This window comes from Mustelus asterias, chromosome 20 (assembly GCF_964213995.1).
Source record: "Mustelus asterias chromosome 20, sMusAst1.hap1.1, whole genome shotgun sequence".
NCBI lineage: Eukaryota > Metazoa > Chordata > Chondrichthyes > Carcharhiniformes > Triakidae > Mustelus > Mustelus asterias.
In genome coordinates, this window is record NC_135820.1 from 20,686,806 (window position 1) to 20,712,506 (window position 25,701).

Here is a 25,701-nt window from a genome sequence, read left to right on the forward strand (position 1 = left end):
GATGAGGCCGGTCCCGGCCCCCTGGAGGAGGGGGATGATCCGTATCTGGTGGAGGAGCCGAGTGACCCGGAGGATGCGGTTTCCAGGTGAGGGAGCCGGGCCGGGCCGGGCCCTGTGTGGATCCGTATTGAGTGGCGGCAGGAGGAGAGCTCCAGAGAGACAGAGTGCTGGGAACAGGGGGAGTGTGTGTCTGGGACGGGGGGAGTGTGCGTCTGGGACGGGGGGAGTGTGTGTCTGGGACGGGGGGAGTGTGTGTCTGGGACGGGGGGAGTGTGTGTCTGGGACGGGGGGAGTGTGTGTCTGGAACGGGGGGAGTGTGTGTCTGGGACGGGGGGAGTGTGTGTCTGGGACGGGGGGAGTGTGTGTCTGGGACGGGGGGAGTGTGTGTCTGGGAACGGGGGGAGTGTGTGTCTGGGACGGGGGGAGTGTGTGTCTGGGACGGGGGGAGTGTGCGTCTGGGACGGGGGGAGTGTGCGTCTGGGACGGGGGGAGTGTGCGTCTGGGACGGGGGGAGTGTGCGTCTGGGACGGGGGGAGTGTGCGTCTGGGACGGGGGTAGTGTGCGTCTGGGACGGGGGGAGTGTGCGTCTGGGACGGGGGGAGTGTGCGTCTGGGACGGGGGGAGTGTGCGTCTGGGACGGGGGGAGTGTGCGTCTGGGACGGGGGGAGTGTGCGTCTGGGACGGGGGGAGTGTGCGTCTGGGACGGGGGGGAGTGTGCGTCTGGGACGGGGGGAGTGTGCGTCTGGGACGGGGGGAGTGTGCGTCTGGGACGGGGGGAGTGTGCGTCTGGGACGGGGGGAGTGTGCGTCTGGGACGGGGGGAGTGTGCGTCTGGGACGGGGGGAGTGTGCGTCTGGGACGGGGGAGTGTGCGTCTGGGACGGGGGGAGTGTGCGTCTGGGACGGGGGAGTGTGCGTCTGGGACGGGGGGAGTGTGCGTCTGGGACGGGGGGAGTGTGCGTCTGGAACGGGGGGAGTGTGCGTCTGGAACGGGGGGAGTGTGCGTCTGGAACGGGGGGAGTGTGCGTCTGGGACGGGGGGAGTGTGCGTCTGGGACGGGGGGAGTGTGCGTCTGGGACGGGGGGCGTGTGCGTCTGGGACGGGGGTAGTGTGCGTCTGGGACGGGGGTAGTGTGCGTCTGGGACGGGGGTAGTGTGCGTCTGGGACGGGGGTAGTGTGCGTCTGGGACGGGGGTAGTGTGCGTCTGGGACGGGGGTAGTGTGCGTCTGGGACGGGGGGAGTGTGCGTCTGGGACGGGGGGAGTGTGCGTCTGGGACGGGGGGAGTGTGCGTCTGGGACGGGGGGAGTGTGCGTCTGGGACGGGGGGAGTGTGCGTCTGGGACGGGGGGAGTGTGCGCCTGGGACGGGGGGAGTGTGCGTCTGGAACGGGGGGAGTGTGCGTCTGGGACGGGGGGCGTGTGCGTCTGGGACGGGGGGAGTGTGCGTCTGGGACGGGGGGAGTGTGCGTCTGGGACGGGGGGAGTGTGCGTCTGGGACGGGGGGAGTGTGCGTCTGGCACGGGGGGAGTGTGCGTCTGGGACGGGGGGAGTGTGCGTCTGGGACGGGGGGAGTGTGCGTCTGGGACGGGGGGAGTGTGCGTCTGGGACGGGGGGAGTGTGCGTCTGGGACGGGGGGAGTGTGCGTCTGGGGCGGGGGGAGTGTGCGTCTGGGACGGGGGGAGTGTGCGTCTGGGACGGGGGGAGTGTGCGTCTGGGACGGGGGGGAGTGTGCGTCTGGGACGGGGGGAGTGTGCGTCTGGGACGGGGGGAGTGTGCGTCTGGAACGGGGGGAGTGTGCGTCTGGAACGGGGGGGGAGTGTGCGTCTGGAACGGGGGGGGAGTGTGCGTCTGGAACGGGGGGGGAGTGTGCGTCTGGAACGGGGGGGGGAGTGTGCGTGCGTGGACGGGGGGGTGAGTGTGCGTGCGTGGACGGGGGGGGGAGTGTGCGTGCGTGGACGGGGGGGGAGTGTGCGTGCGTGGACGGGGGGGGAGTGTGCGTGCGCGTGCACGCTGTGGACAGCGGGAGTGTGCGTGTGCCGGGAGCATGCGTGCATGCATGTGCGCGCGCACCACGGACAGAGGAGGAGTGTGTGTGCCGGGGACGGGGGAGTGTGTGTGTGTGCGTGTGCCGGGGACAGGGGGAGTGTGTGTGTGTGCGTGTGCGCGCCGGGGACAGGGGGAGTGTGTGTGTGTGTGTGTGTGTGTGTGCGCGCCGGGGACAGGGGAGTGTGCGTGTGTGTGTGTGCCGGGGACAGGGGGAGTGTGTGTGTGTGCCGGGGATAGGGGGAGTGTGTGTGTGTGCCGGGGACAGGGGGAGTGTGCGTGTGTGTGTGTGCCGGGAACAGGGGGAGTGTGCGTGTGTGTGTGTGCCGGGGACAGGGGGAGTGTGCGTGTGTGTGTGTGCCGGGGACAGGGGGAGTGTGCGTGTGTGTGTGTGCCGGGGACAGGGGGAGTGTGCGTGTGTGCGTGTGCCGGGGACAGGGGGTGTGTGCGTGTGCCGGGGACAGGGGGAGTGTGTGTGTGTGCGTGTGCCGGGGACAGGGGGAGTGTGTGCGTGTGCCGGGGAAAGGGGGAGTGTGCGTGTGTGTGTGTGCCGGGGACAGGGGGAGTGTGTGCGTGTGCCGGGGAAAGGGGGAGTGTGCGTGTGTGTGTGTGCCGGGGACAGGGGGAGTGTGTGCGTGTGCCGGGGAAAGGGGGAGTGTGCGTGTGTGCCGGGGACAGGGGGAGTGTGTGCGTGTGCCGGGGAAAGGGGGAGTGTGCGTGTGTGTGTGTGCCGGGGACAAGGGGAGTGTGCGTGTGTGTGTGTGTGTGCCGGGGACAAGGGGAGTGTGTGCGTGTGTGTGTGTGCCGGGGACAAGGGGAGTGTGTGCGTGTGTGTGTGTGCCGGGGACAAGGGGAGTGTGTGCGTGTGTGTGTGCGTGCCGGGGACAGGGGGAGTGTGTGTGCCTCTGCGCGCGCGCCGGGGATAGGGAGAGTGTGTGTGTGTGCCTCTGCGCGCGCGCCGGGGATAGGGAGAGTGTGTGTGCGTGCGTGCCGGGGACCGGGGGAGTGTGTGTTCGCGTTTGTGTGTGTGTGTGCCGGGGACGGGGGGAGTGTGTGTGTGCCGGGGACAGGGGGAGTGTGTGTGCGCGTGTGTGTGTGCGTGCCGGGGACGGGGGAGTGTGTGTGTGTGTGCGTGTGCCGGGGACAGGGGGAGTGTGTGTGTGTGTGCGCGGGGACAGGGGGAGTGTGCGTGTGTGTGTGCGCCGGGGACAGGGGGAGTGTGCGTGTGTGTGTGCGCCGGGGACAGGGGGAGTGTGCGTGTGTGTGTGTGTGTGCCGGGGACGGGGGAGTGTGTGTGTGTGCGTGTGCCGGGGACAGGGGGAGTGTGTGTGTGTGTGCGCCGGGGACAGGGGGAGTGTGCGTGTGTGCGCCGGGGACAGGGGGAGTGTGCGTGTGTGTGTGCGCCGGGGACAGGGGGAGTGTGTGTGTGTGTGCCGGGGACGGGGGAGTGTGTGTGTGTGCGTGTGCCGGGGACAGGGGGAGTGTGTGTGTGTGTGTGTGCGCCGGGGACAGGGGGAGTGTGTGTGTGTGCGCCGGGGACAGGGGGAGTGTGCGTGTGTGTGCGCCGGGGACAGGGGGAGTGTGCGTGTGTGTGTGCGCCGGGGACAGGGGGAGTGTGTGTGTGTGTGCGCCGGGGACAGGGGGAGTGTGTGTGTGTGTGTGCGCCGGGGACAGGGGGAGTGTGTGTGTGTGTGCGCCGGGGACAGGGGGTGTGTGTGTGTGTGTGTGTGCGCCGGGGACAGGGGGTGTGTGTGTGTGTGTGTGCGCCGGGGACAGGGGGAGTGTGTGTGTGTGTGTGCGCCGGGGACAGGGGGTGTGTGTGTGTGCGCCGGGGACAGGGGGTGTGTGTGTGTGCGCCGGGGACAGGGGGTGTGTGTGTGTGTGTGTGCGCCGGGGACAGGGGGAGTGTGTGCGTGTGTGTGTGCGCCGGGGACGGGGGAGTGTGCGTGTGTGTGTGCGCCGGGGACAGGGGGTGTGCGTGTGTGCCGGGGACAGGGGGAGTGTGCGTGTGTGTGTGCGCCGGGGACAGGGGGAGTGTGTGTGCGCCGGGGACAGGGGGTGTGCGTGTGTGCCGGGGACAGGGGGAGTGTGCGTGTGTGCCGGGGACAGGGGGAGTGTGCGTGTGTGTGTGTGCCGGGGACAGGGGGAGTGTGTGTGCGCCGGGGACAGGGGGTGTGCGTGTGTGCCGGGGACAGGGGGAGTGTGCGTGTGTGCCGGGGACAGGGGGAGTGTGCGTGTGTGCCGGGGACAGGGGGAGTGTGCGTGTGTGCCGGGGACAGGGGGAGTGTGCGTGTGTGCCGGGGACAGGGGGAGTGTGCGTGTGTGCCGGGGACAGGGGGAGTGTGTGTGTGCCGTGGACAGGGGGAGTGTGCGTGTGCCGGGGACAGGGGGAGTGTGCGTGTGTGTGTGCGCCGGGGACAGGGGGAGTGTGCGTGTGTGCCGGGGACAGGGGGAGTGTGCGTGTGCCAGGGACGGGGGAGTGTGTGTGTGTGCGTGTGCCGGGGACAGGGGGAGTGTGTGTGTGTGTGTGTGCGCCGGGGACAGGGGGAGTGTGCGTGTGTGTGTGCGCCGGGGACAGGGGGAGTGTGCGTGTGTGTGTGCGCCGGGGACAGGGGGAGTGTGTGTGTGTGTGTGCGCCGGGGACAGGGGGAGTGTGTGTGCGCCGGGGACAGGGGAAGTGTGTGCGTGTGTGTGTGCGCCGGGGACAGGGGGAGTGTGTGTGCGCCGGGGACAGGGGGAGTGTGTGTGTGTGTGTGCGCGCCGGGGACAGGGGGAGTGCGTGTGTGTGTGTGCGCCGGGGACAGGTGGAGTGTGCGTGTGTGTGTGTGTGCGCCGGGGACAGGGGGAGTGTGCGTGTGTGTGTGCGCCGGGGACAGGGGGAGTGTGTGTGCGCCGGGGACAGGGGGTGTGCGTGTGTGCCGGGGACAGGGGGAGTGTGCGTGTGTGCCGGGGACAGGGGGAGTGTGCGTGTGTGCCGGGGACAGGGGGAGTGTGCGTGTGTACCGGGGACAGGGGGAGTGTGCGTGTGTGCCGGGGACAGGGGGAGTGTGCGTGTGTGCCGGGGACAGGGGGAGTGTGCGTGTGTGCCGGGGACAGGGGGAGTGTGCGTGTGTGTGTGTGCCGGGGACAGGGGGAGTGTGTGTGCGCCGGGGACAGGGGGTGTGCGTGTGTGCCGGGGACAGGGGGAGTGTGCGTGTGTGCCGGGGACAGGGGGAGTGTGCGTGTGTGCCGGGGACAGGGGGAGTGTGCGTGTGTGCCGGGGACAGGGGGAGTGTGCGTGTGTGCCGGGGACAGGGGGAGTGTGCGTGTGTGCCGGGGACAGGGGGAGTGTGTGTGTGCCGTGGACAGGGGGAGTGTGCGTGTGCCGGGGACAGGGGGAGTGTGCGTGTGTGTGTGCGCCGGGGACAGGGGGAGTGTGCGTGTGTGCCGGGGACAGGGGGAGTGTGCGTGTGCCAGGGACGGGGGAGTGTGTGTGTGTGCGTGTGCCGGGGACAGGGGGAGTGTGTGTGTGTGTGTGTGCGCCGGGGACAGGGGGAGTGTGCGTGTGTGTGTGCGCCGGGGACAGGGGGAGTGTGCGTGTGTGTGTGCGCCGGGGACAGGGGGAGTGTGTGTGTGTGTGTGCGCCGGGGACAGGGGGAGTGTGTGTGCGCCGGGGACAGGGGAAGTGTGTGCGTGTGTGTGTGCGCCGGGGACAGGGGGAGTGTGTGTGCGCCGGGGACAGGGGGAGTGTGTGTGTGTGTGTGCGCGCCGGGGACAGGGGGAGTGCGTGTGTGTGTGTGCGCCGGGGACAGGTGGAGTGTGCGTGTGTGTGTGTGTGCGCCGGGGACAGGGGGAGTGTGCGTGTGTGTGTGCGCCGGGGACAGGGGGAGTGTGTGTGCGCCGGGGACAGGGGGTGTGCGTGTGTGCCGGGGACAGGGGGAGTGTGCGTGTGTGCCGGGGACAGGGGGAGTGTGCGTGTGTGCCGGGGACAGGGGGAGTGTGCGTGTGTACCGGGGACAGGGGGAGTGTGCGTGTGTGCCGGGGACAGGGGGAGTGTGCGTGTGTGCCGGGGACAGGGGGAGTGTGCGTGTGTGCCGGGGACAGGGGGAGTGTGCGTGTGTGCCGGGGACAGGGGGAGTGTGCGTGTGTGTGTGTGCCGGGGACAGGGGGTGTGCGTGTGTGTGTGTGTGCCGGGGACAGGCGGAGTGTGCGTGTGTGTGCGCCGGGGACAGGGGGAGTGTGCGTGTGTGTGTGTGCCGGGGACAGGGGGAGTGTGTGTGTGTGCCGGGGACAGGGGGAGTGTGCGTGTGTGCCAGGGACAGGGGGAGTGTGTGTGTGCGCGTGTGTGTGCGTGCCGGGGACAGGGGGAGTGTGTGTGTCTCTGCGCGCGCGCCGGGGATAGGGAGAGTGTGTGTGCGCGTGTGTGTGTGTGCCGGGGATAGGGAGAGTGTGTGTGTGTGCTGGGGATGGGGGGAGTGCGCGTGTTCGTGCCGGGGACAGGGGGAGCGTGCGCGTGTGCGTGCCGGGGACAGGGGGAGCGTGTGTGTGTGCCGGGGACACTCCTGGAATGAAGGGCTTAACCTATGAAGCAAGATTAGGCAGGTTAGGCCTATACCCATTGGAGTTGCTCATTCTTCTGAATGAGAGGTGATCTTATTGAGACATGCAAGATCCTGAGGGGAATTCTGAGATGAATACCAAGAGGATATTTCCTTTTGTTGGGGAGACTATAACTAGGGGACATAATGTAAAAATAAGAGGTCAACCTTTTAAGACAGATGAGAATATTTTACACTCAGGATGGTTAGTCTGTGGCTTTCTCTTCCTCAGGAAATAGTAGATACTGGGCCTTTGACTGTATTCAAGACTGATTTAGATTTTTTTGTTCGACAAAGGAGGCGAGGATTGTGAGGGTTGACAGGAAAGCGGAGCTTGAAACCACAACCACATCAGTTGTGATCTTATTGAATGGTACAGGCTCGAGGGGCTGAATGGCCTCCTCCTGCTCCTATGATAATTACTGTTAGACCAGAAAATTGGGCCAATTTTAGAAACTAGCAAATGAGGGCTTAAAAAAAATCAGAGGGGAAAGTATGAGAGTAAGCTAGGAATGAATGTCTAAATTGACAGTTAAAGCTTCCACAGGTATCTAAAAGGGAAAGAAGATTTTGAGTTGTGAGCTGTGAGGTCCCTATAAATGTTATTTTTCTTACGGTGAGCACGGCCTAATGGATTGCAGTCCAAGGCTGTTGCAGGAGCCTGTGTTAAGTGGGTAGGTAGTCATCAAGACAGCCAGTGAAACTCTGCAGGTCCACGCAACTGTGGGAGTTACAAATATTGTGACATGAACCCAATATCCCGGTTGAGGCTGTCCTTGTGTGTGCGGAACTTGGCTATCAGTTTCTGCTCAGCGACTCTGCGCTGTCTTGTCTGGAGACAATACACATCTTTTTAGCCTGTCTTGATGCTCTCTCCACTCCCATTGTTTTGTTTCTTAAAGACTGGATTAGTTGTAAGTATTCGCATTCCAACCATTATTCATGTAAATTGAGTCTGTGTCTTTATAAATTCTGTTTGTGAACAGAATTCCCACTCACCTGAAGAAGGGGCTTAGAGCCTCGAAAGCTTGTGTGGCTTTTGCTACCAAATAAACCTGTTGGACTTTAACCTGGTGTTGTTAAACTTCTTACTATTGGAAATACATCCCATTCCTGCACTGTCGCGGGATCAAAATCCTGCAACTATCTCACTAACAACATTGTGGGTGCACCTACACTATATGGACAACAGCGGTTCAAGAAGACAGCTCACTGCCACCTTCTCAAGGGCGATTAGGGATGGGCAATAAATGCTGGCCGAGCCAGAAATACCCACATCCCATGAAAATATATTTCAAAAATCTGTCAGAGGATCGCCCCAGTAGCAGCACCTCTTCCCCGGGATATTTTCTCCTAGTCTGGAAAACGACCATTCATCAATCACTATTTTCAAGGCAATCTTGTATTTGTGCTGTCACTGCCCCTTTAATGATTTAAATTTTTATTTTGCTGACACATCTATGTAGAGTCATGGAGTTGGTATTGTGGGATATTAGTAAATTAGATTATTTTGGCAAGTATCTTTGGACTTGAGATTTAATTCTATCACCAGTCACTGTTGGCACATCCCCATCTTTTGACCAAGATTGAAGTGTAATTGTTCTTCACAGATAGGACAGTAAAATTGGTGATAAGCTCTGAATATATATTTGCTTCTCTCAGCTCTGAAGATGAATTAGACATTCTCCTTCACGGCACACCTGAATGCAAACGCAAACTGATCAAGGAGTACCTAACGGGGGAAAGCGAGTCCAGCGGTGATGAATTTGAGAAGGAGATGGCAGCAGAATTGGATTCCACCATGAAGATTATTGAGAACAGCTGGGCATTATCAGCTGACGGTTTGTTCAAAGGTTTTCAATGCTTCTTATCAGTTTCCTGTACAATTAAAGCATATCGTTCCGACTTTTAGATTAAATTCTTCTTGCAATAAATGATAACATTCTATTAGCTTTCCTAATAACTTGCTATACCTGAATACTAGCCTTTTGTCAATTGTGCACTGGGACATCCAGATCCCTCTACTCCTCAGAGCTCTGCAATCTCTCACCATTTAGATAATGTTTCTTTTTTATTCTTTCTGCCAAATTGGACAATTTCACATTTTCCCACATTACACTCCATCTGCCAGATATTTGCCCACTCATTTAATCTATCTGTGTTGTCTTGTATCGTCCTCGTGTCTAATTCACAACTTACTTTCCTACGTACCTTTGTATCATTGGCAATTTTAGCAATCATATCTTTGGTCCCTTCATCCAAGTGTTTAATATAAGTTGTAAATAGTTGAATTCCCAGCACTGAACCCTGAGGCACACCACTCATTACATCCTATCAACCAGAAATAGACCCACTTATGCCTACCCCTTGTTTCCTATTGGCTAGCCAATGTGTTATCCTCTACACCATAAGCTGTTATTTTCTGCAACAACATTTAATGTGGCATCTTTTATCAAATGCCTTCTGGAAATCTAAGTACAATATATGTACTGGTTCTCCTTTAACCACAGCACATAGAAACATAGAGAACAGGAGCAGGAATAGATCATGCGGCCCTTCCAGTTCACTTTAATGAATTATGATTTCGTGCCATCATAATTGCCTTTATTTTAATTTAAAATATTAAGTCTTGGACTCTCTCTTCTCTCCCTCGAACAGAATGTAAAATCCAATGTCAGATGATTGCTGGTAACTAGGGGTACCTTCACTATGAGGTAATTAATTAACCCTATCTCATTGCACCATACCTGGTCTAGTGTGTCTTGTTCTCAAGTTAGCTCCCGAATGTGCTGTTTCAAGAATTCCTACAGTGCAGAAAGAAACTATCCCAAAAACATTCTTATGAACTCCTCAACTAGGCTACTTTTGTCCATCTGATTTCTCGAGTCTATATGGAGATTAAAGTCTCCCAAGATTATCATTGTACCTCCCGTTTTCTCTTCCTTTATACTCTGTTCTACCATGTAGTTACAGTTAGGGGCTTGTATACCACTTCCAGAAGTGACTTCTTGCCTTTATCATTTCTCATCTCTGCCAGATCATACTTATTGATTTTTATTTGCATTATCAGTTCATCTGCTTTGTTTTGAATGCTATGTGTGTTCAGATACACAGGTTTTAGTTTTGTCCCTTTATTATGTTAGTAACCTCTAACATTGGCTGCTGCTTTACTCTTAGATTTGTACTCTCAGTCCCTTCCTGTACGATCTGTTTATCATTTCCCATATTAATACCTTTCTCTCTTTGCCTTGTCTCTACTGTTTGGTTCACCGCATCTTCTTAAGTTTGATCCCTTGCCCCTAAGAATTAGTGTAAAACCCTCTCTACTTCCCTACTTATGCAGCCACTCAAACAGTAGTAACATGGTTCAGGTGTTGAACGTCCCAACAGTATAGATCCCACTTTCCCCAGTCCTGGTGCCAATGCCCCATGAACTGGAACCGACTTCTCCCACATCAGTCTCTGAGCCACACGCATTTATTTCTCTAATCCTGTTTGCCTTATGCCAATTTTCACATGGCTCAGGCAATAATCCAGGGTTTCTTATCTTTTGAGGTTCTGGTTTTCAATTTGGTCCCTGGCTCCTCTTGCTTAGTTCTACCTTTGTACCTAAATGGACCACAACAACTGGATCCTTCTGTTCCCACTGCAAGTTCCTCTCCAGCCCTGAGCAGATGAACCGACCCTAGCACTGGGCAGACAACACAACCTGTAGTGTTCTCTTTACTCTTTATGTAACCTCATGCTGTACCTGTCCTGGGAGTGTTTGATGGGGACAGTATAAAGGAGCTTTACTCTGCATCTAACCCCATGCTGTACGTGTCCTGGGAATGTTTAATGGAGACAGCATAGAGTGAGCTTTATTCTGCACCTAAACCCATGCTGGACTTGCCCTGGGAGTGCTTGATGGGGTCAGTGTAGAGGGAGCTTTATTCTGTACCTAAGCCTGTGCTGGACCTGTCCTGGGAGTGTTTGATGGGAACAGCGTAGAGGGAGATTTACTCTGCGTCTAACCCTGTACTGGACCTGTCCTGGGAGTGTTTGATGGGGACAGTGCAGAGGGAGATTTACTCTGTATCTAACCCCGTGCTGGACCTGTCCTGGGAGTGTTTGATGCTGAAAGGAGTTCTATACCTCACCAGCAGTTCATGCCTAATTTTGGTGCGTTGATTATCTTGATGCTCTTATCGTTCATTTGTCAGGTGCTTCCTCAAGTGTTGAAAGCTGTCAAACCCAAGCTGTTCCTGGGCCACAGTACTACGATGAAGTCTACTTTGACTCCGACTCTGAGGCTGAAGATGAACAGCGTAAGTCTTCACTTATTCTGCTGATTTACTTGCAGTTAGAAGATCTTCCAATCTGGTAACCTGCCCTATAACTTGGATTGTTTTGCAGGACCAAGGACTTTGTGTAATCTCCTCATTTGAACCATAGACTGTTCATAGCACAGAAAGAGGTCACTCTGTGTTGGCCAATAAAACGATCCACCCAACCCAAACCCACTTTCCAACATTTAGGTTAGGTACTTGATGGGGATGGAAATCGTTGACTATAACTGGCCCAGAAACACAGTGGGGTTAGATTGGGGCAACACCGCTGTTAACACTGCAGGATCTAACATTCATTAACATCTAAAATTAATTCACTGGAATTCAATTCCAAGCCTTTTCTCAAGGTCTCAGGCAGGAATTGTGTGTGCCTGAGGGGTTAGGTGAATCCAGCCAGAATAACCGTTCTTCAGAATCTTTGGATAATAAATATGTTCTTGTAAAATTCAGTTTTAGTTGTCTGGCTTTGAAGTAACTCTCTTCCCCTTGCAATCGCTGCTCCAGTAATACATCGTGGAGAATGTGCAACAGTGACCTCCTCAGAAAAAGTACAAATTTGGAGGGATCAGGAAATGTCTGGAGCCACTAGAGACCTGATAAACCTCAGGCTTCTTAATGAGGCACTCACTAATTGGGTGAATATTCAAAGTGGCCTCTACAGGTTCATAGCTTTTGACTTTTCATGTGGGTAATACAGGTGTGATAGCATACTGATTATTTACTCAGCTAATAATCCAATGCCAGCACAGCCGTTTAATTCAGTATCAAAATAATAACGTTCAGTATCAAAATAATAGTGCTCAATTCTGGTCGCCACACTATCAGAAGGATGTGGAGGCTTTGGAGAGGGTACAGAAAAGATTTACCAGGATGTTGCCTGGTATGGAGGGCATTAGCTATGAGGAGAGGCTGGAGAAATTTGGTTTGTGCTCACTGGAACAATGGAGGTTGAGGGGCAACTCTGATAGAAGTCTACAAGATTGAGGGGCATGTACAGAGTGGATAGTCAGAAGCTTTTTCCCAAGGTGGAAGAGTCAGTTACCAGGGGGCATTGGCGAGGGGCAAAGTTTAAAAGATTTGTACAAGGCAGGTTTTTTACACAGAGGGTGGTGGGTGTCTGGAACTCGCTGCCGGGGAAAGTAGTGGAAGCAGATACAATGGTGACTTTTAAGGGGCGTCTTGACAAATACATAAATAGGCTGGGAATAGAGGGATATAGTCCATGGAAGGGTAGGGGGCTTTCATTCAGTCGGGCAGCATGGTCGGTGCAGGCTTGGAGGGCCAAAGGGCCCGTTTCTGTGCTGTAATTTATTTTGTTCTCTGTTCTTTGTTAATCTTGGGTGAAAAGTGACTATGAACCTGTTGAACTATTGTTTAAAAGAAAAACAGGTGCACTGGTGCCAATAGGGAGGGTAACATGCCACTTTATCCAGCCTGGCCTACACCTAACCCCCTTTCACTGCAATGGTGTTAACTCTGCAAATACCATCTCAAGCAGCCCAGCAAACCACTGGGCTCAGTTGTACCAAACCATTGCAAAGAAGATTCACCGCAACATTCTTGGGGAGCTAAATTTGGGTCATAAGTACCAGCCCTTGCTAGTGACACCCACATCTTGAGAATAAATACATAAAGTACAATTTGTACAGAAATATGAATTAAAACTTTTGGTCAATGTGATTTTATTTCTCTCATAAATCAGGATTGCTTTGGAGCAATGAAAGTTCCCTCGCCTTCCCTTGCTCTGAAATTCCAGAATGAATTTAATGACACTCAGATAGTCCCACTAAATCCAAAGATGTGCGGGTTAGGTTGATTGGCCATGCTAAAATTGCCCCTTAGTGTCCCGGGATGCGTAGGTTAGAGGGATTAGTGGGTAAAATATGTGGGGGTAGGGCCTGGGTGGGATTGTGGTCGGTGCAGACCCGATGGGCCGAATGGCCTCTTTCTGTGCTGTAGGGTTTCTAAGTTTCTAAGTTCTCTTCTAAATGTTGCCCTAATCTTTGCAGAAGATTGTGATTCAAAGAAGAAACGCAAGAAGAGGCAGAAGGTTCTGACAAATGATGAGCTGTTCTATGATCCAGAACAAGATGATCGTGATCAGGCCTGGGTTGACAGACAGAGGAGAGGGTGAGTGAATGTTCTCTCTCTGCTTTGCGTTGAAGGAGACTTTCTCCTGGTGAGGTGGCAACGGAACTCTTAAAAAGTGACCAGTTGGTTTTGATGCTTGTTGCTGGTCTGGCTTTCAATGCCTAAAGCTAAACTGTGAGGATTTATCAAACATCCCCTGGTTCCTAATTAATTTTGATAGTAGGACAATTCTTAGCTTCCACCTTCAAGTCATCTTCCTCAGCACCAACATCTTGAGGTGATTTCTGGTGTCAGTTCAGCATGGTTTTGAAATAAATTTTGTATCTGCACAATGTTTTAGAATTAAATATTTCTATTCTGGCTCTGGGTTGCCAGCTGGTTGCTTGTTTGGATGACTGGTGGAAGGAGAAAAAGTCACTCCCTCCTCCCTGTGCTTTCAGGTAATTGAAAGGGTGTGAGAGCTGAGAACAATGGGTGGGACTTGGATAATGACTAAGAACAAAGAACATTACAGCACAGGAACAGGCGCTTCAGCCCTTACTTGGTCCATATCCCTCTATTCCCTCCCTATTCATGCACCCACCCAGATGCCTCTTAAATGTTGCTAATGTGCCTGCTTCCACCACCATCTCTGGGAGCGTGTTCCAGGCACCCACCACCCTGCGTGAAAAACTTTCCCCCACACATCTCCCTTAAACTTTCCCTCTCACCTTGAACCTGTGCCCCCTTGTAATTGACACTTCCGCCCTTGGAAAAAGCCTCTGACTATCCACCCTGTCTGTGCCCCTCATAATTTTGCAGACCTCTATCAGGTTTCCCCTCAGCCTCTGTCTTCCCAGTGAAAATATTCCTAGTTTATTCAACTTCTCCTCATAGTCAACACCCTCAAGACCAGACAACACCCTGGTGAGCCACCTTTGCACTCTCCCCAAAGCTTCCACATCCTTCTGATAGTGTGGTGACCAGAACTGCACGCAGTTGTAGGCTCCAAATGCAGCCTAACCAAGGTTTTATATAACTAAAGTTGAAGTTGGAAGCTAAAGAAACAAGCAAGTAACTGACGGCTCCAAATCTCAAAAGTAGAGAGGACAAAACCATATCAGTTATAATATACAGTGTCAGGAAATCATGATAATATGAAAACCAAGGAAACCAAGTATTTGGGAATATATTCTGCTGGTTGTATGTATTTAAACTACTTAAAAGTGGAAGCTGTGTAGGTGTAGAGAGAGTTTGGCTAGTTTGATGGAACTAGTACTTTTGATATGTTGTTAAACCTAGCAACCCTGTAAACAGATGTTTACCAAGGGCAAGTTGGTAACATAGAAATCATAGAAACCCTACAGTGCAGAAGGAGGCCATTCGGCCCATCGTGTCTGCACCGACCACAATCCCACCCAGGCCCTACCCCCACATATTTTACCCGCTAATCCCTCTAACCTACACATCCCAGGACTCTAAGGGGCAATTTTTTAACCTGGCCAATCAACCTAACCCGCACATCTTTGGACTAACAATGGGGTGTAGCATGTCAAGGGTTTGAGTAAGGATGTTAGAGATTCAAAGGAGATGAGGTGTTAACTTCACAATTACATTATAAAAGGTGGACTCGCAAAATGATTTCTGAGGAGGTGAGTTCAGATAAGAGAAGATCAAAAGGGTATATCAATATATCAGCAGAAACAGCCTATGCAAGTTTATGGTTTTGAGAACTCAGCCTGCAGCAGGAAAAGCTGTGCGAACCCCTCACCAAGCTGTTTGAACGACCAGTTGTGCTGCTGTACATTGGAAGCAACTTCCAAGAGATGCAAGTGCCTGGATTTTGATTATAGTTTTTAAAACCTGACAGGATGTGGTTTGGGGAGGATTTGCTCTGAGGTTAGGGAAAATAAAGGGATTTGGAATTGGGTCAATTTAAAGAGATTAGGGGTGATTCTCCCGGCCCACCGGGAGGCATCAGTGGAGGCCGTTTAGCGGGTCCCCCACTGCGTGCCACAGCCTCCACGTGTCTCCGGGGCCAGAATTTCTGCATCATCAGCCCCATGATGGAAATCTGAAGTCTTTGGGCCCGCCAGGCTTCCCCTGCCCTGCTCTCTCTCTCTCCCTCTCTTCCCCCCCCCCCCCCCTTGCTGGAGTGGAGGGAGGCCATGGAGGCCCCCCCATCCCCCGGGGTTGAAGTAGGGAGGTGCCCCCTGGCGCTCCCCAGGAGGCATCTTGGCACTGCCCACTGGGCATCAGACAGTGCCAAGGGGGTGGAACCAGAGGGGCGGGGCCTATGGGAGGAGATTGGTGGGAGGACCTGCTGCCACTCAGCAGTCGAGATCAGTTGCAGAAGGAGGGAAGGGGCTGATCGGCTGGGGGGGGGGGGGGGGGGGATGTTATGGCGGGGGGCCATCAGGGGGCCAGCGATCAGGGTGGGGAGGTCAGTAAGCCAGCAATGCGTGGTTGCTGAGCTGGCCAGCGATCGGGAGGCCAGCAGTGTGGGCTACTGTGCATCAATCTGACAGATTGGCACATGCGCAGTGACCTGCTCAGCGCTATGCTGCCAGCCTCTCCAGCAGGACTAGGCTTCACCCACTGATTTTCGGTGTGAATCTCGCTGGGGCACTCTGCAGTGCACAGAATGTGGGAGATTCATTTTGAAACTCCCACTGAAAAAAACCAGCGGGAGTTACTCCAATTTTTACGCAAATTCGACACTGAGAATTTTTTTTTGGAAGAATCCCAGCCGTTGTGTACAACCGCTGAGTTAGTTCAGTGTATTTCCAGTTGATTTTCTTGTGTGTTTTATTGTTCAATAAATATTTATTTTGTTTAAACTCATTGCAAGCTGTCTGGGACATCCTGCTCTGGTTTTCACATCTTTCCTCACATTATAGAGAACAGGTATTTCAAGTTTTTCCCGTCAGGTGTTTGAAATACTGACGTTTAACATTCGTTGTGCTCTTTAACAACAGCTTTCCATATCCTCCCATACCACCAATGTATGTGATGACCAAGGAGATCTATAGTGGCACATGTTTCTGAAAGAACAATAATAAAAAGCAGGGAATTTGGAGGTTCAATATACAACAAAAGTAGAATCACAAGTGGATCAGGCCACAAAGAATTAAAAATTAAATTAAAATTTTGAGTATAAAGTATATAAATTAGGATGTAAATGGTAAATGTAATATAAAGCCTCAATAAGGTCTAACTCCCAACCTTCTTCCTTTGCAGGTATCGTGGGCTGAATAACCAGGCAAAGGAGTCAGAGACAGCACCTGTCCCAACCAGCGATGCCATTCTGAACTGTCCCGCATGTATGACCACCCTGTGCCTGGATTGCCAGCGGTAAGAAGTGGCAATTATCTCTTGTGCAGAGATGGGAACTAGTCCCAGTGCCCCAGGTTCAGTCCCTGGTCAGTGCTAAGTTTGGTGGTTGCATTGGGGTATTCATACTGGTCCCTGGGCTAGGGAGGGAATATCTTGCTGTGGATTATTATCCAGGAACCCCTATATGTTGAGGATGCCAGGTGATATTAGACCGATTTGGCTGTGATGTTCTTAACTGTAGCCGCCAACTGCCTCTGTCCTGGGTCACAAATTAGAAGACAGAGCAGCAAGCATAACATAGGTGGTATTGTAGACAGTGAGGAAGGTTATCAAAAATTGGAGCAGGATCTTGATCAGCTGGGGAAGTGGGCCGAGAAATGGCAAATGGAGTTCACTACAAATAAGTGTGAGGTGTTGCATTTTGGAATGTCAAATCAAGGTAGGACTTTCACAGTGAATGGTAGGACCTTGGGGAGTATCGTGGAACAGAGGGACCTTGGAGTTCAGGTGCACAGTTCTCTAAAGGTGGAGTCACAGACAGATAAGGCAGTGAAGAAGACTTTTGGCATACTGGCCTTCATCAGTCAGGGCATTATGTATAGAAGTTGGGAAGTTTTGTTGCAGTTGTACAGGACATTGGTGAGGCCACACCTGGAGTATTGTGTTTGGTTTTGGCAAGTTTCCAAAGGAAAGATGTTAAACTGGAGAGAGTACAGAAAAGCTTTATAAAGATGTTGCCAGGACTCGAGAGACTGAGTTATAGGGAGAGATTGGACAGGCTAGGGCTTTTTTCTTTGGAGCGTAGGAGAGGGGTGATCTTATAACGGTATAAAATCATGCTTGTAGGAGACAATAAGAGAAGGGAGGGAGATTGAGGGGAGATTTGATAGAGGTGTATAAGATTTTGATGGGTATAGATAGAGTGAATGCAAGCAGGCTTTTTCCGCTGAGGCTAGGGGAGAAAAAAACCAGAGGGCATGGGTTAAGGGTGAAAGGAGAAAAGTTTAAAAGGAATATTAGGGGGGGCTTCTTCACGCAGAGAGTGATGGGAGTGTGGAATGAACTGCCAGATAAAGTGGTAAATGCGGGGTCACTTTTAACATTTAAGAAAAACTTTGCCGGGTTCATGGATGAGAGGGGTGTGGAGGTATATGGTCCAAGTGCAGGTCAGTGGGACTAGGCATAAAATGGTTCGGCACAGACAAGAAGGGCCAAAAGGCCTGTTTCTGAGCTGTAATTTTCTATGGTTCTAAGGGTATGTTAAATTTACCTAGTGCTTCATAGATTATGAAACTCTGCATTTGAAGAAAGAAAGACTTATGTGACTTCCTCAGGGAAGCAGGATTTCCCAAACTGGGATCTGCGGAACCCTGGGGTTCCATTGGGTATATCCAAGGGTCCTGCGATAGGTCAGGTTTGAAAAATACTATGAAGCTGGCCAATGAGTAACCAAAGCAGTAGAAGCCAGCCTTTGATTGGACAGGCTGGAAACAGCGGGAAAATAGGTCCTCAAAGCCAGGTGCCACGGGAAAGTGAAGAAGAGAGCAGGCAGCAGAGCGAGGTGAGCAGCAGCAATGTGGGTGGGAAGGAGAATGGCCTTGGAACAAGGGAGGAACCAGCCATGCAGCGAGAAATGCAGCGACCTTAGAGCAAGGGAGCAAGTGGCCATGGAACAAGAGAGAGTGCGAGTGTGAAATAGAGCAAGAGAGATGAGAGTGAGAAAGTGTGTGTGAGAGAACGGGGTAAGTATAAGTTTTTTTTTAATCCATTCAAGGGATTTGGGCTTCATTGGCTGGGCCAGCATTTATCACCCATCCCGTGTGTGTGTCACAACAGACCTGCATGTGCCAGTGTAGCCATCGGGAAGCTCAATGCAGCTTTAATCTGCTGCAATAGTAATTCTGACTTTCATCCCCACACTTGGGAAGCTGATACGTATCCACCTGGTTTCCTGCTGCCAGTAGCAACACAAGATGTAACAGGACTTAAGTGAGTACAGACACAGGTAAAGTGGAGGTGGGGGGTAGAGTGGAAAGAACAGTTCGTGATTGGGTGGAAGATATGGGTTAAGAGGAGGTGTAAGTGGGAAAAGCAGAATAATTACTAATAACTGTAATAACAGGTCGGCATGGTGACACATAGAATCATAGAAACTCTACAGTGCAGAAGGAGACTATTGCCCCATCGAGCCTGCACAGAAAACAATCCCATCCAGGCTCCTATCCCTTTAACCCCAAGTATTTACTCTGTTAATATCCCTGACACTAGGGGCAATTTTGCACGGCCAATCAACCTAACTCGCACACTTTTGTGACTCGGAGGAAACCAGAGCAGCCGGAGGAAATCCACACAGACATGGGGAGAACGTGTCCTTCCACAGTCAGAAGATCTGTAGTTTTGATGGATTGGCCGTGGTAAATGTGTGGGATTATGGGATAGAGCAGGAAAGAGGGCATGGTTACAATACTGTCAGAGAATCGGTGCAGGGGTGGCACAGTGGTTAGCACTGCTGCCTCACAGCGCCAGAGACCCGGATTCAATTCTGGCCTGGGGACTATGTGTGGAGTTTGCATGTTCTCCCCGTTTCCTCCGGGTGCTCCGGTTTCCTCCCCACTTCAAAGATGTGCGGGTTAGGTTGATTGGCCATGATAAATTAACCCTAGTGTCAGGGGGATTAGCACAGTAAATATGTGGGTTATGGGAATAGGATCTGGGTGGGATTGTGGTCGGTGCAGACTTGATGTGCCGAATGGCCTCCTTCTGCACTGTGAGGATTCTATGATTTTAAATAGCTGAGTTGCTAACTCGAATTCTTGTAGCCTTCCAGCCTGTCAATATGTAAGTGCCATGTTTATCCCTACTTCTTGCTCGTTGTTCTGTTAACCAATCCTCCACCCATACTCATACATTACTCCCAACTCGGAGGTTCTTGGCTTGTGTGTGCCACTGTATTGAATGCCTTTAAAGCTGAGCAGTGGAAATAGATGAGCAGATTGGTGCAATATCTGAGAACTGTTGGCAATGCCTTATTTTAAACTTCACTTTTCATGTTGCTAATTTTGTCTCCCAAACTCCAGGCTTCAGCTGGAGTTCGGGAGATGTCTACTGTACCAGTGACAGGGGATCCCGGATATTTACAAGTGCAGGGAGCTGCACTATTCCATGCCAAGATGGTACAAGTCTGATTGCTAGTTTCATGTTTTGGACTGTGGAAACTGGGTGCTGGTTTCACTGGACCATTTAATTTGATTCGATTATTATTGTCACATGTATTAGTATTCCGTGTAAAGTATTGTTTCTTGTGCGCTATACAGACAAAGCATACTGTTCATAGAGAAGGAAAGGAGATAGTGTAGGATGTTACAGTCATAGCTAGTGTGTAAAAAAAGATCAATTTAATGCAAGGTAGGTCCATTCAAAAGTCTGATGGCAGAAGCTGTTCTTGAGTCAGTTGGTACGTGACCTCAGACTTTTGTACTTTTTCCCGATGGAAGAGAGTATGTCCGGGGATCCTTGATTATGCTGGCTGCTTTTCCAAGACAGCGGGAAGTGTAAACCGAGTCAATGGATGGGAGGCTGGTTTGTGAGATGGACTGGGCTTCGTTCATGACCCTTTGTCGTTAATAATGGCACATTTCAGACACAAATGGGATATGGTTTGCAGAGTAAATTTATATCCTTTGTGTAATGAATATTTTCTCCTTTATCCTTTCAGGCATGAATTGTACAAAGAGCAGTACAGGGCTATGTTTGTGATGAATTGTATCATTAATAGAGGAGAAGTTCTCAAATATAAGGAGGCAGCAAACCGGAAGAGAAGAAACAGACACAAGAGAATGAAAGGCCCAACAGAATTGATGGCTTCGCCACAAGATGGGGAGAAAGAAGAGTTGTACCATCCAGTGCGCTGTGCAGAGTGTTCAGTGGAAGTGGCTGTGTTTGACAAAAATGAAGTGTATCATTTTTTTAATGTTCTTGCCAGCCATTGCTAACAAAAAAAGTTGTCAAATTTAAGAGTCACCATAATTCTGCTGGTGACTTTTCTCAAAGTTTTCACATGAACAGTTGTCAGAATGGATGTGTCCAGTGTTCTGCTCGACTGATCTGGCACTCAACAGCACTATTTAATATCCAAACAGTCCGGTGGGTAACTGACCTGGTTCCATTTGTGGCCTGTGCTAAATTATAGTCCCCACTGGTAAATTCACGAGGACTGGACTTGCACTGGCCTCTCGGTTACCCCACTGCTACTTGCTGCCCACCCTGGCACAGAGAGAACATTTATGTTGAGATACTCTGAACCTGAGACTAATCTAATGTCAATGCTACCACTAAATACCATGGAGGAGGGAACAATGTAAAAGCATGATTGTTTTATCTGGAAATAGTGACTTACTGTGATCCTTGTACTCTAAAGGATGTTACTAAATAAATTGCTTTGCTATTTAATCAGTTCAATGCAGCTTATCTTCAAAAAAAACAAATCTAATCAACTTCATGATTTGAGAAGGCAATAGGAAAAAGGCTAGCAATGGAGCAGCCTGTTGTGGAAGTTAGGTTACAACAATTGTGAAAATTAAAGTTCCCTAATTGTCAAAAAAACTGTCAGGTAATGGAAAATGATTATTAGCCAAACAAGGCCTTCATAAGGCCAACACTGACGTATGCAGGATAAGTAAGTATATCTAAAACCTTGTTCCATAAACACTGCATTCCAGGCTAGGACAACAAGATGAAAACAAAAAACAAGTTACCATGACAATTACCAAATAGCAAGATATGGGGACATATTATGCTAATGAAGGATTGGTTTTCTATTGGATAAGAAAGGGCAAACGGTTATGCTATGATTGATGGATATGTATGTCAATGAAGGATGTGAAAACTCTCTTGTTCCTGATTTGCTGTAATTGACTATAACTGCTGAGCTGTTTCTCTATAATCTCCAAACTGCTCCAGTCATCCCGTGTTGACCGTAGAGTTCTCCTTGTGCACAAGTAATTAAATACCTTGCATTGGATGCATGGTGTCCAGTGCTGTTTGTGTAAAGTGTCGACTGAGTACCTTTTAGATTGCTGTTACCCAAGAGAGCTCTGACACACTCATAATTATTCCTTTCATGGGAACCTCCCCGAATCATGGGCTGTGCTTTGAAGCCCAGACATTTATAATTTGTTATCCTGTCTAGTCGACCAGAAGAGCATTATGTTGTTGCAATTACTGGAAGATAGAGAACTAAGATGAGTGGAGGAGATTGTCATCTTGATGGATCCACACACTCTTGCAGGTAGCTGGATGGATGAAAAAGCAGCCTATACGTAGAAGAAAGCTCCTGTTCATAATCTCTTCTCCCAGCCCAAAGTGGGAGCCTCTGTCCAGGCCCTACAGCAGGCTTGTCCGGTGGGTCAGATTTAGCCCACCGAGCCTCAGGATCTGGCCATGGAGCCAGTACAAGTAAGTGCAGAATGAACTGCACCTCCAATCCCAGGCTTTTTCTATCCAATGTTTGTTGCTGAGGATTAATGAGCAATGGGAGGATGAGCTTTTATTTCAGTGTGAGCTCTCTCTACTCCCGGCCGTGCTGTACAATCCTCTAAAGGGAAAGAGCAGGCAAGATGGAGTGGGTAGGGGAGGCTGTGAAGATCCGCAGTCACAACGGTGCCCCCACCTCTGACCTCAGGCAGCTGGAGTACCAGGAAGTGCTTCACCTAGGCCAAAGGCAACCTTTCCTTTTATAGGATCTGGGCGTCACTGGCTAGACCAGCATTTATTTGCCCATCCCTAGTTGCCCTTCAGAAGGTGGTAGTGGTGAGCTGCCTTCTTGAACCACTGCACTCTCTGAGCTGTAGGTAGCTATCAAGTGACAGTAAATAGTGAGTGACTTGGAGGGGAACCTCCAGGTAGTGGCGTTCCCAGGTATCTGCTGCTCTTGGCCTTCCAGACCTGCTTCCAACCTACAGTTTTGTACAAATTTTGCTGGGGTCAGTGCAGAGTAGGTGCCAGCAGAGATGAATTTTTAATTAATTTAAAATTTTTCTTGAAATTCATATTTAATATTGTGCCTAACATCTTGCTGACATTTGCTTCAGTAAGAAAAGAACTGATATGAAAAGGCTTGCCCTGGAATTTCCTCTACATCCCTTCCCTTCTCTTAAAATGCTCATTTAAAAATCTGCTTCCCTCAGCCTCAGTACCAAAGGTTGTTTTTATGATGTTCTAGTGAAACACTTCAATATGTTTTATTCCATTAAAGTGCAGTATGGAAAGTGACATTGGAACCCAGAGGCCCAGGCTAATACTCCCAGTATGGGTTCAAATCCCATGATGGTAGCTGGTGTAATTTAAATTGATAAATCTGGAATCAAGGAAGTTTCAGTAATGATACCATCGTTGTTTTTAAAAAAAATCTGTGATTGACTCTTAACTGCCCTCTGAAATGGTCTAGCACCCACTCATTTGTAACAAATCACTACAGAAAAGGCAAAAAAGAATAAAACTAGACAGACAGTGTGTTATCAAACCACAACGCGAGTAATGGTAGTTAGGAGTGAGCACCATACAGTTCTTGGAGAGAAAATGTCCCATTTTCACATTGACGACACCCTCCAGGGTGTCACTCCCAACAATGCAAAATGAGATAGATTCAGAACCGATCTAGCAGTAAAACTCGACATCCACGAAACACTATGGGCCATCTAGCAGCATTATGTTAGACCACATGGCCTGTTAGTTCCCTCAGTCCACTATTACCATTGAGCCATAGTTCAATTTGTGCAAGAGAACATTCCAAAAGCAGCCACCAGATGTACTCGAGTGAGGTACAGGACTACAAGTACAAATAATGGAAGTAGCATGCGTTAGGCAATTAAGTGTTTCCTCATCCAATGGATAACATTAACACACTGCACCCCTGCCACATCCAAACATTAACGGTGACGGGCAATTAGACAACCACCAGAGGAGGCTGCACAAATATCCTCATTGTCACTAATGGGTGAGGACAGCACATCAGTGCAGAAGATAGATTTTACACCACCTTCAGCCAGAAATGTCAAGTGGGATGATCCAGCACCGCCCCAGTCTAAAGCCAATTTGATTCACTCCATATGATAAAGATATAGTTGCCCTGATAGCATTCCAGCAAAAATACTGAAGACCTGTGCTCCTGAATTAGCTGTGCCCCTGTGGCTACAATACTGGAATATTGCCCTGGTATATAGTGTCCGTTTTAAAAAAACAATCCAGGCAATTATTGTCCCAATCCACATAGAATCCCTACAGTGCAGAAAGAGGCCATTGGGCCCATCAAGCCTGCACCGACAACAAACCCAACCAGGCCCTATCCCTGTAATCCCACGTATTTACTTTGCTAATCCCCCTGACACTAAGGAGCAATTTAGCATAGCCAATCCATCCAACTCGCATATCTTTGGACTGTGGGAGCAAATCGGAGCACCTGGAGGAAACTCATGCAGACATGGGGAGAACAGACAAACTTCACACAGGCAGTCACCCAAGGCCGCAATTGAACCCAGGTCCCTTGCGCTGTGAGGTAGCAGTGCTAACCACAGCCACGATGCAGTACATCAAAGTGACGTAATATGTCATTATGCTATAAAACAGCATTAATTCAGCAATAATCTGTACACTGATGCTCACTTTGGGTGAGATGCTATTTCGCTCCTGAGCTTATCACAGCTGAATTCAAGAGGTGAGGCGAGAGTGATATAAAGACAAGATTTTACTGACTGTGGCATCAAGGAGCTCTAGCAAAATCAGTGACAATGGGAATCAACAGGAGATTTCATAAAAAAGGCATTCAAGATGGACAGTGGTGAATCTTCATAAAGAATGTGAGAGGGAGTTAAGAGACAGAGCCAGGGGTTACAGGTAACATCTAAAAGTGGCATCACAGGGGTCAGGCAAGTTGATTCATTGGCAAGTATAGGCCTTTCCATACTTGGCTCACAGGACATGATTGGTGAGTGATAGATGAGTTATTACATTACATCTTACTGCAGTAAATGCTTAAAGCTTAATGTATGTCAATGCAGCTCAGCCATATGGAATGTGCATCTTGTGGGATGTGGGAAGTGGTGCAGGTACAAAGTGCTATCAATGGCTACATTTTATGATGATACTGTGCCTTTAAGAAATGTATTTGTCATGTTCCTTGTGCGTGATCTGTTTAGCAGTTCTTTTATTACCAATGACGTTTTGTCTGTAACCAGTGCTGTATTGTTACTGCAGCAGCGTAATTGCTAGAATATGTTTTAATCTGAACTAATACTGTTCTGCCGTTCTTAGTGTTCTTTTGGGGTTTGCAGAGTATGACTGGATGGACGCAGCATGGGGTTCATGAAGGGCAGGTCATGTTTGACTAATTTGGTGGAATTCTTTGAGAACATTACATGCGCAGTGGACAATGGGGAACCTGTGGATGTGGTGTATCTGGATTTCCAGAAGGCATTTGACAAGGTGTTGCACCAAAGGCTGCTGCATAAGATAAAGGTGCACGGTGTTACGGGTAATGTATTAGTATGGATAAAGGATTGGTTAACTAACAGAAAGCAAAGAGTGGGGGTAAATGGGTGTTTTTCTGGTTGGCAATCAGTAACTAGTGGTGTGCCTCAGGGATCAGTGTTGGGACCGCAATTGTTTACGATTTACATAGATGATTTGGGGACCAAGTGTAGTGTGTCAAAATTCGCAGATGACACTAAGATGAGTGAGTGGCAGAGCAAGTGTGCAGAGGACGCTGAAAGTCTGCAAAGGGATATAGATAGTCTAAGTGAGTGGGCGAGGGTCTGGCAGATGGAGTACAATGTTGGTAAATGTGAGGTCATCCATTTTGGTAGGAATAACAGCAAAATGGACTATTATTTAAATGGTTAAAAAATTGCAGCTGTGCACAGGGACCTGGATGTCCTTGTGCAAGAATCACAAGGAGTTGGTTTGCAGGTGCAGCAGGTAATTAAGAAGGCAAATGGAATTTTGTCCTTCATTGTTAGAGGGATGGAGTTTAAAAACAGTGAGGTTATGTTGCAGCTGTATAAGGTGCTGGTGAGGCCACACCTGGAGTACTGTGTACAGTTGTGATCTCTTTATTTGAGAAAGGATATACTGGCACTGGAGGAGGTGCAGAGGAGATTCACTAGGTTGATTCCGGAGTTGAGAGGGTTGGCTTATGAGGAGAGATTGAGTAGACTGGGACTATACTCGTTGGAATTCAGAAAAATGAGGGGAGATCTTATAGAAACATATAGGATTATGAAGGGAATAGGTAAGATAGAAACAGTGAAGTTGTTTCCACTGGCGGGTGAAACTAGAACTAGGGGGCATGGCCTCAA

At 50.6% G+C, this 25,701-nt stretch overlaps 1 protein-coding gene across 1 annotated transcript in view; it reads left to right on the plus strand.

The window, feature by feature from the left end:
- Window positions 1-20,800, plus strand: part of eapp (e2f-associated phosphoprotein) — a 32,777-nt gene extending 11,977 nt beyond the window's left edge. Inside the window, exons 3-8 of the mRNA XM_078236048.1 lie at window positions 7-86; window positions 8,280-8,458; window positions 10,820-10,924; window positions 12,955-13,075; window positions 16,256-16,369; window positions 20,067-20,800. Of these exons, the coding sequence (XP_078092174.1) occupies window positions 7-86; window positions 8,280-8,458; window positions 10,820-10,924; window positions 12,955-13,075; window positions 16,256-16,369; window positions 20,067-20,343 (876 nt within the window). The 3' untranslated portion in view covers window positions 20,344-20,800. The remainder of the gene's footprint in view (window positions 1-6; window positions 87-8,279; window positions 8,459-10,819; window positions 10,925-12,954; window positions 13,076-16,255; window positions 16,370-20,066) is intronic.
- Window positions 20,801-25,701: the final 4,901 nt, after the last annotated feature.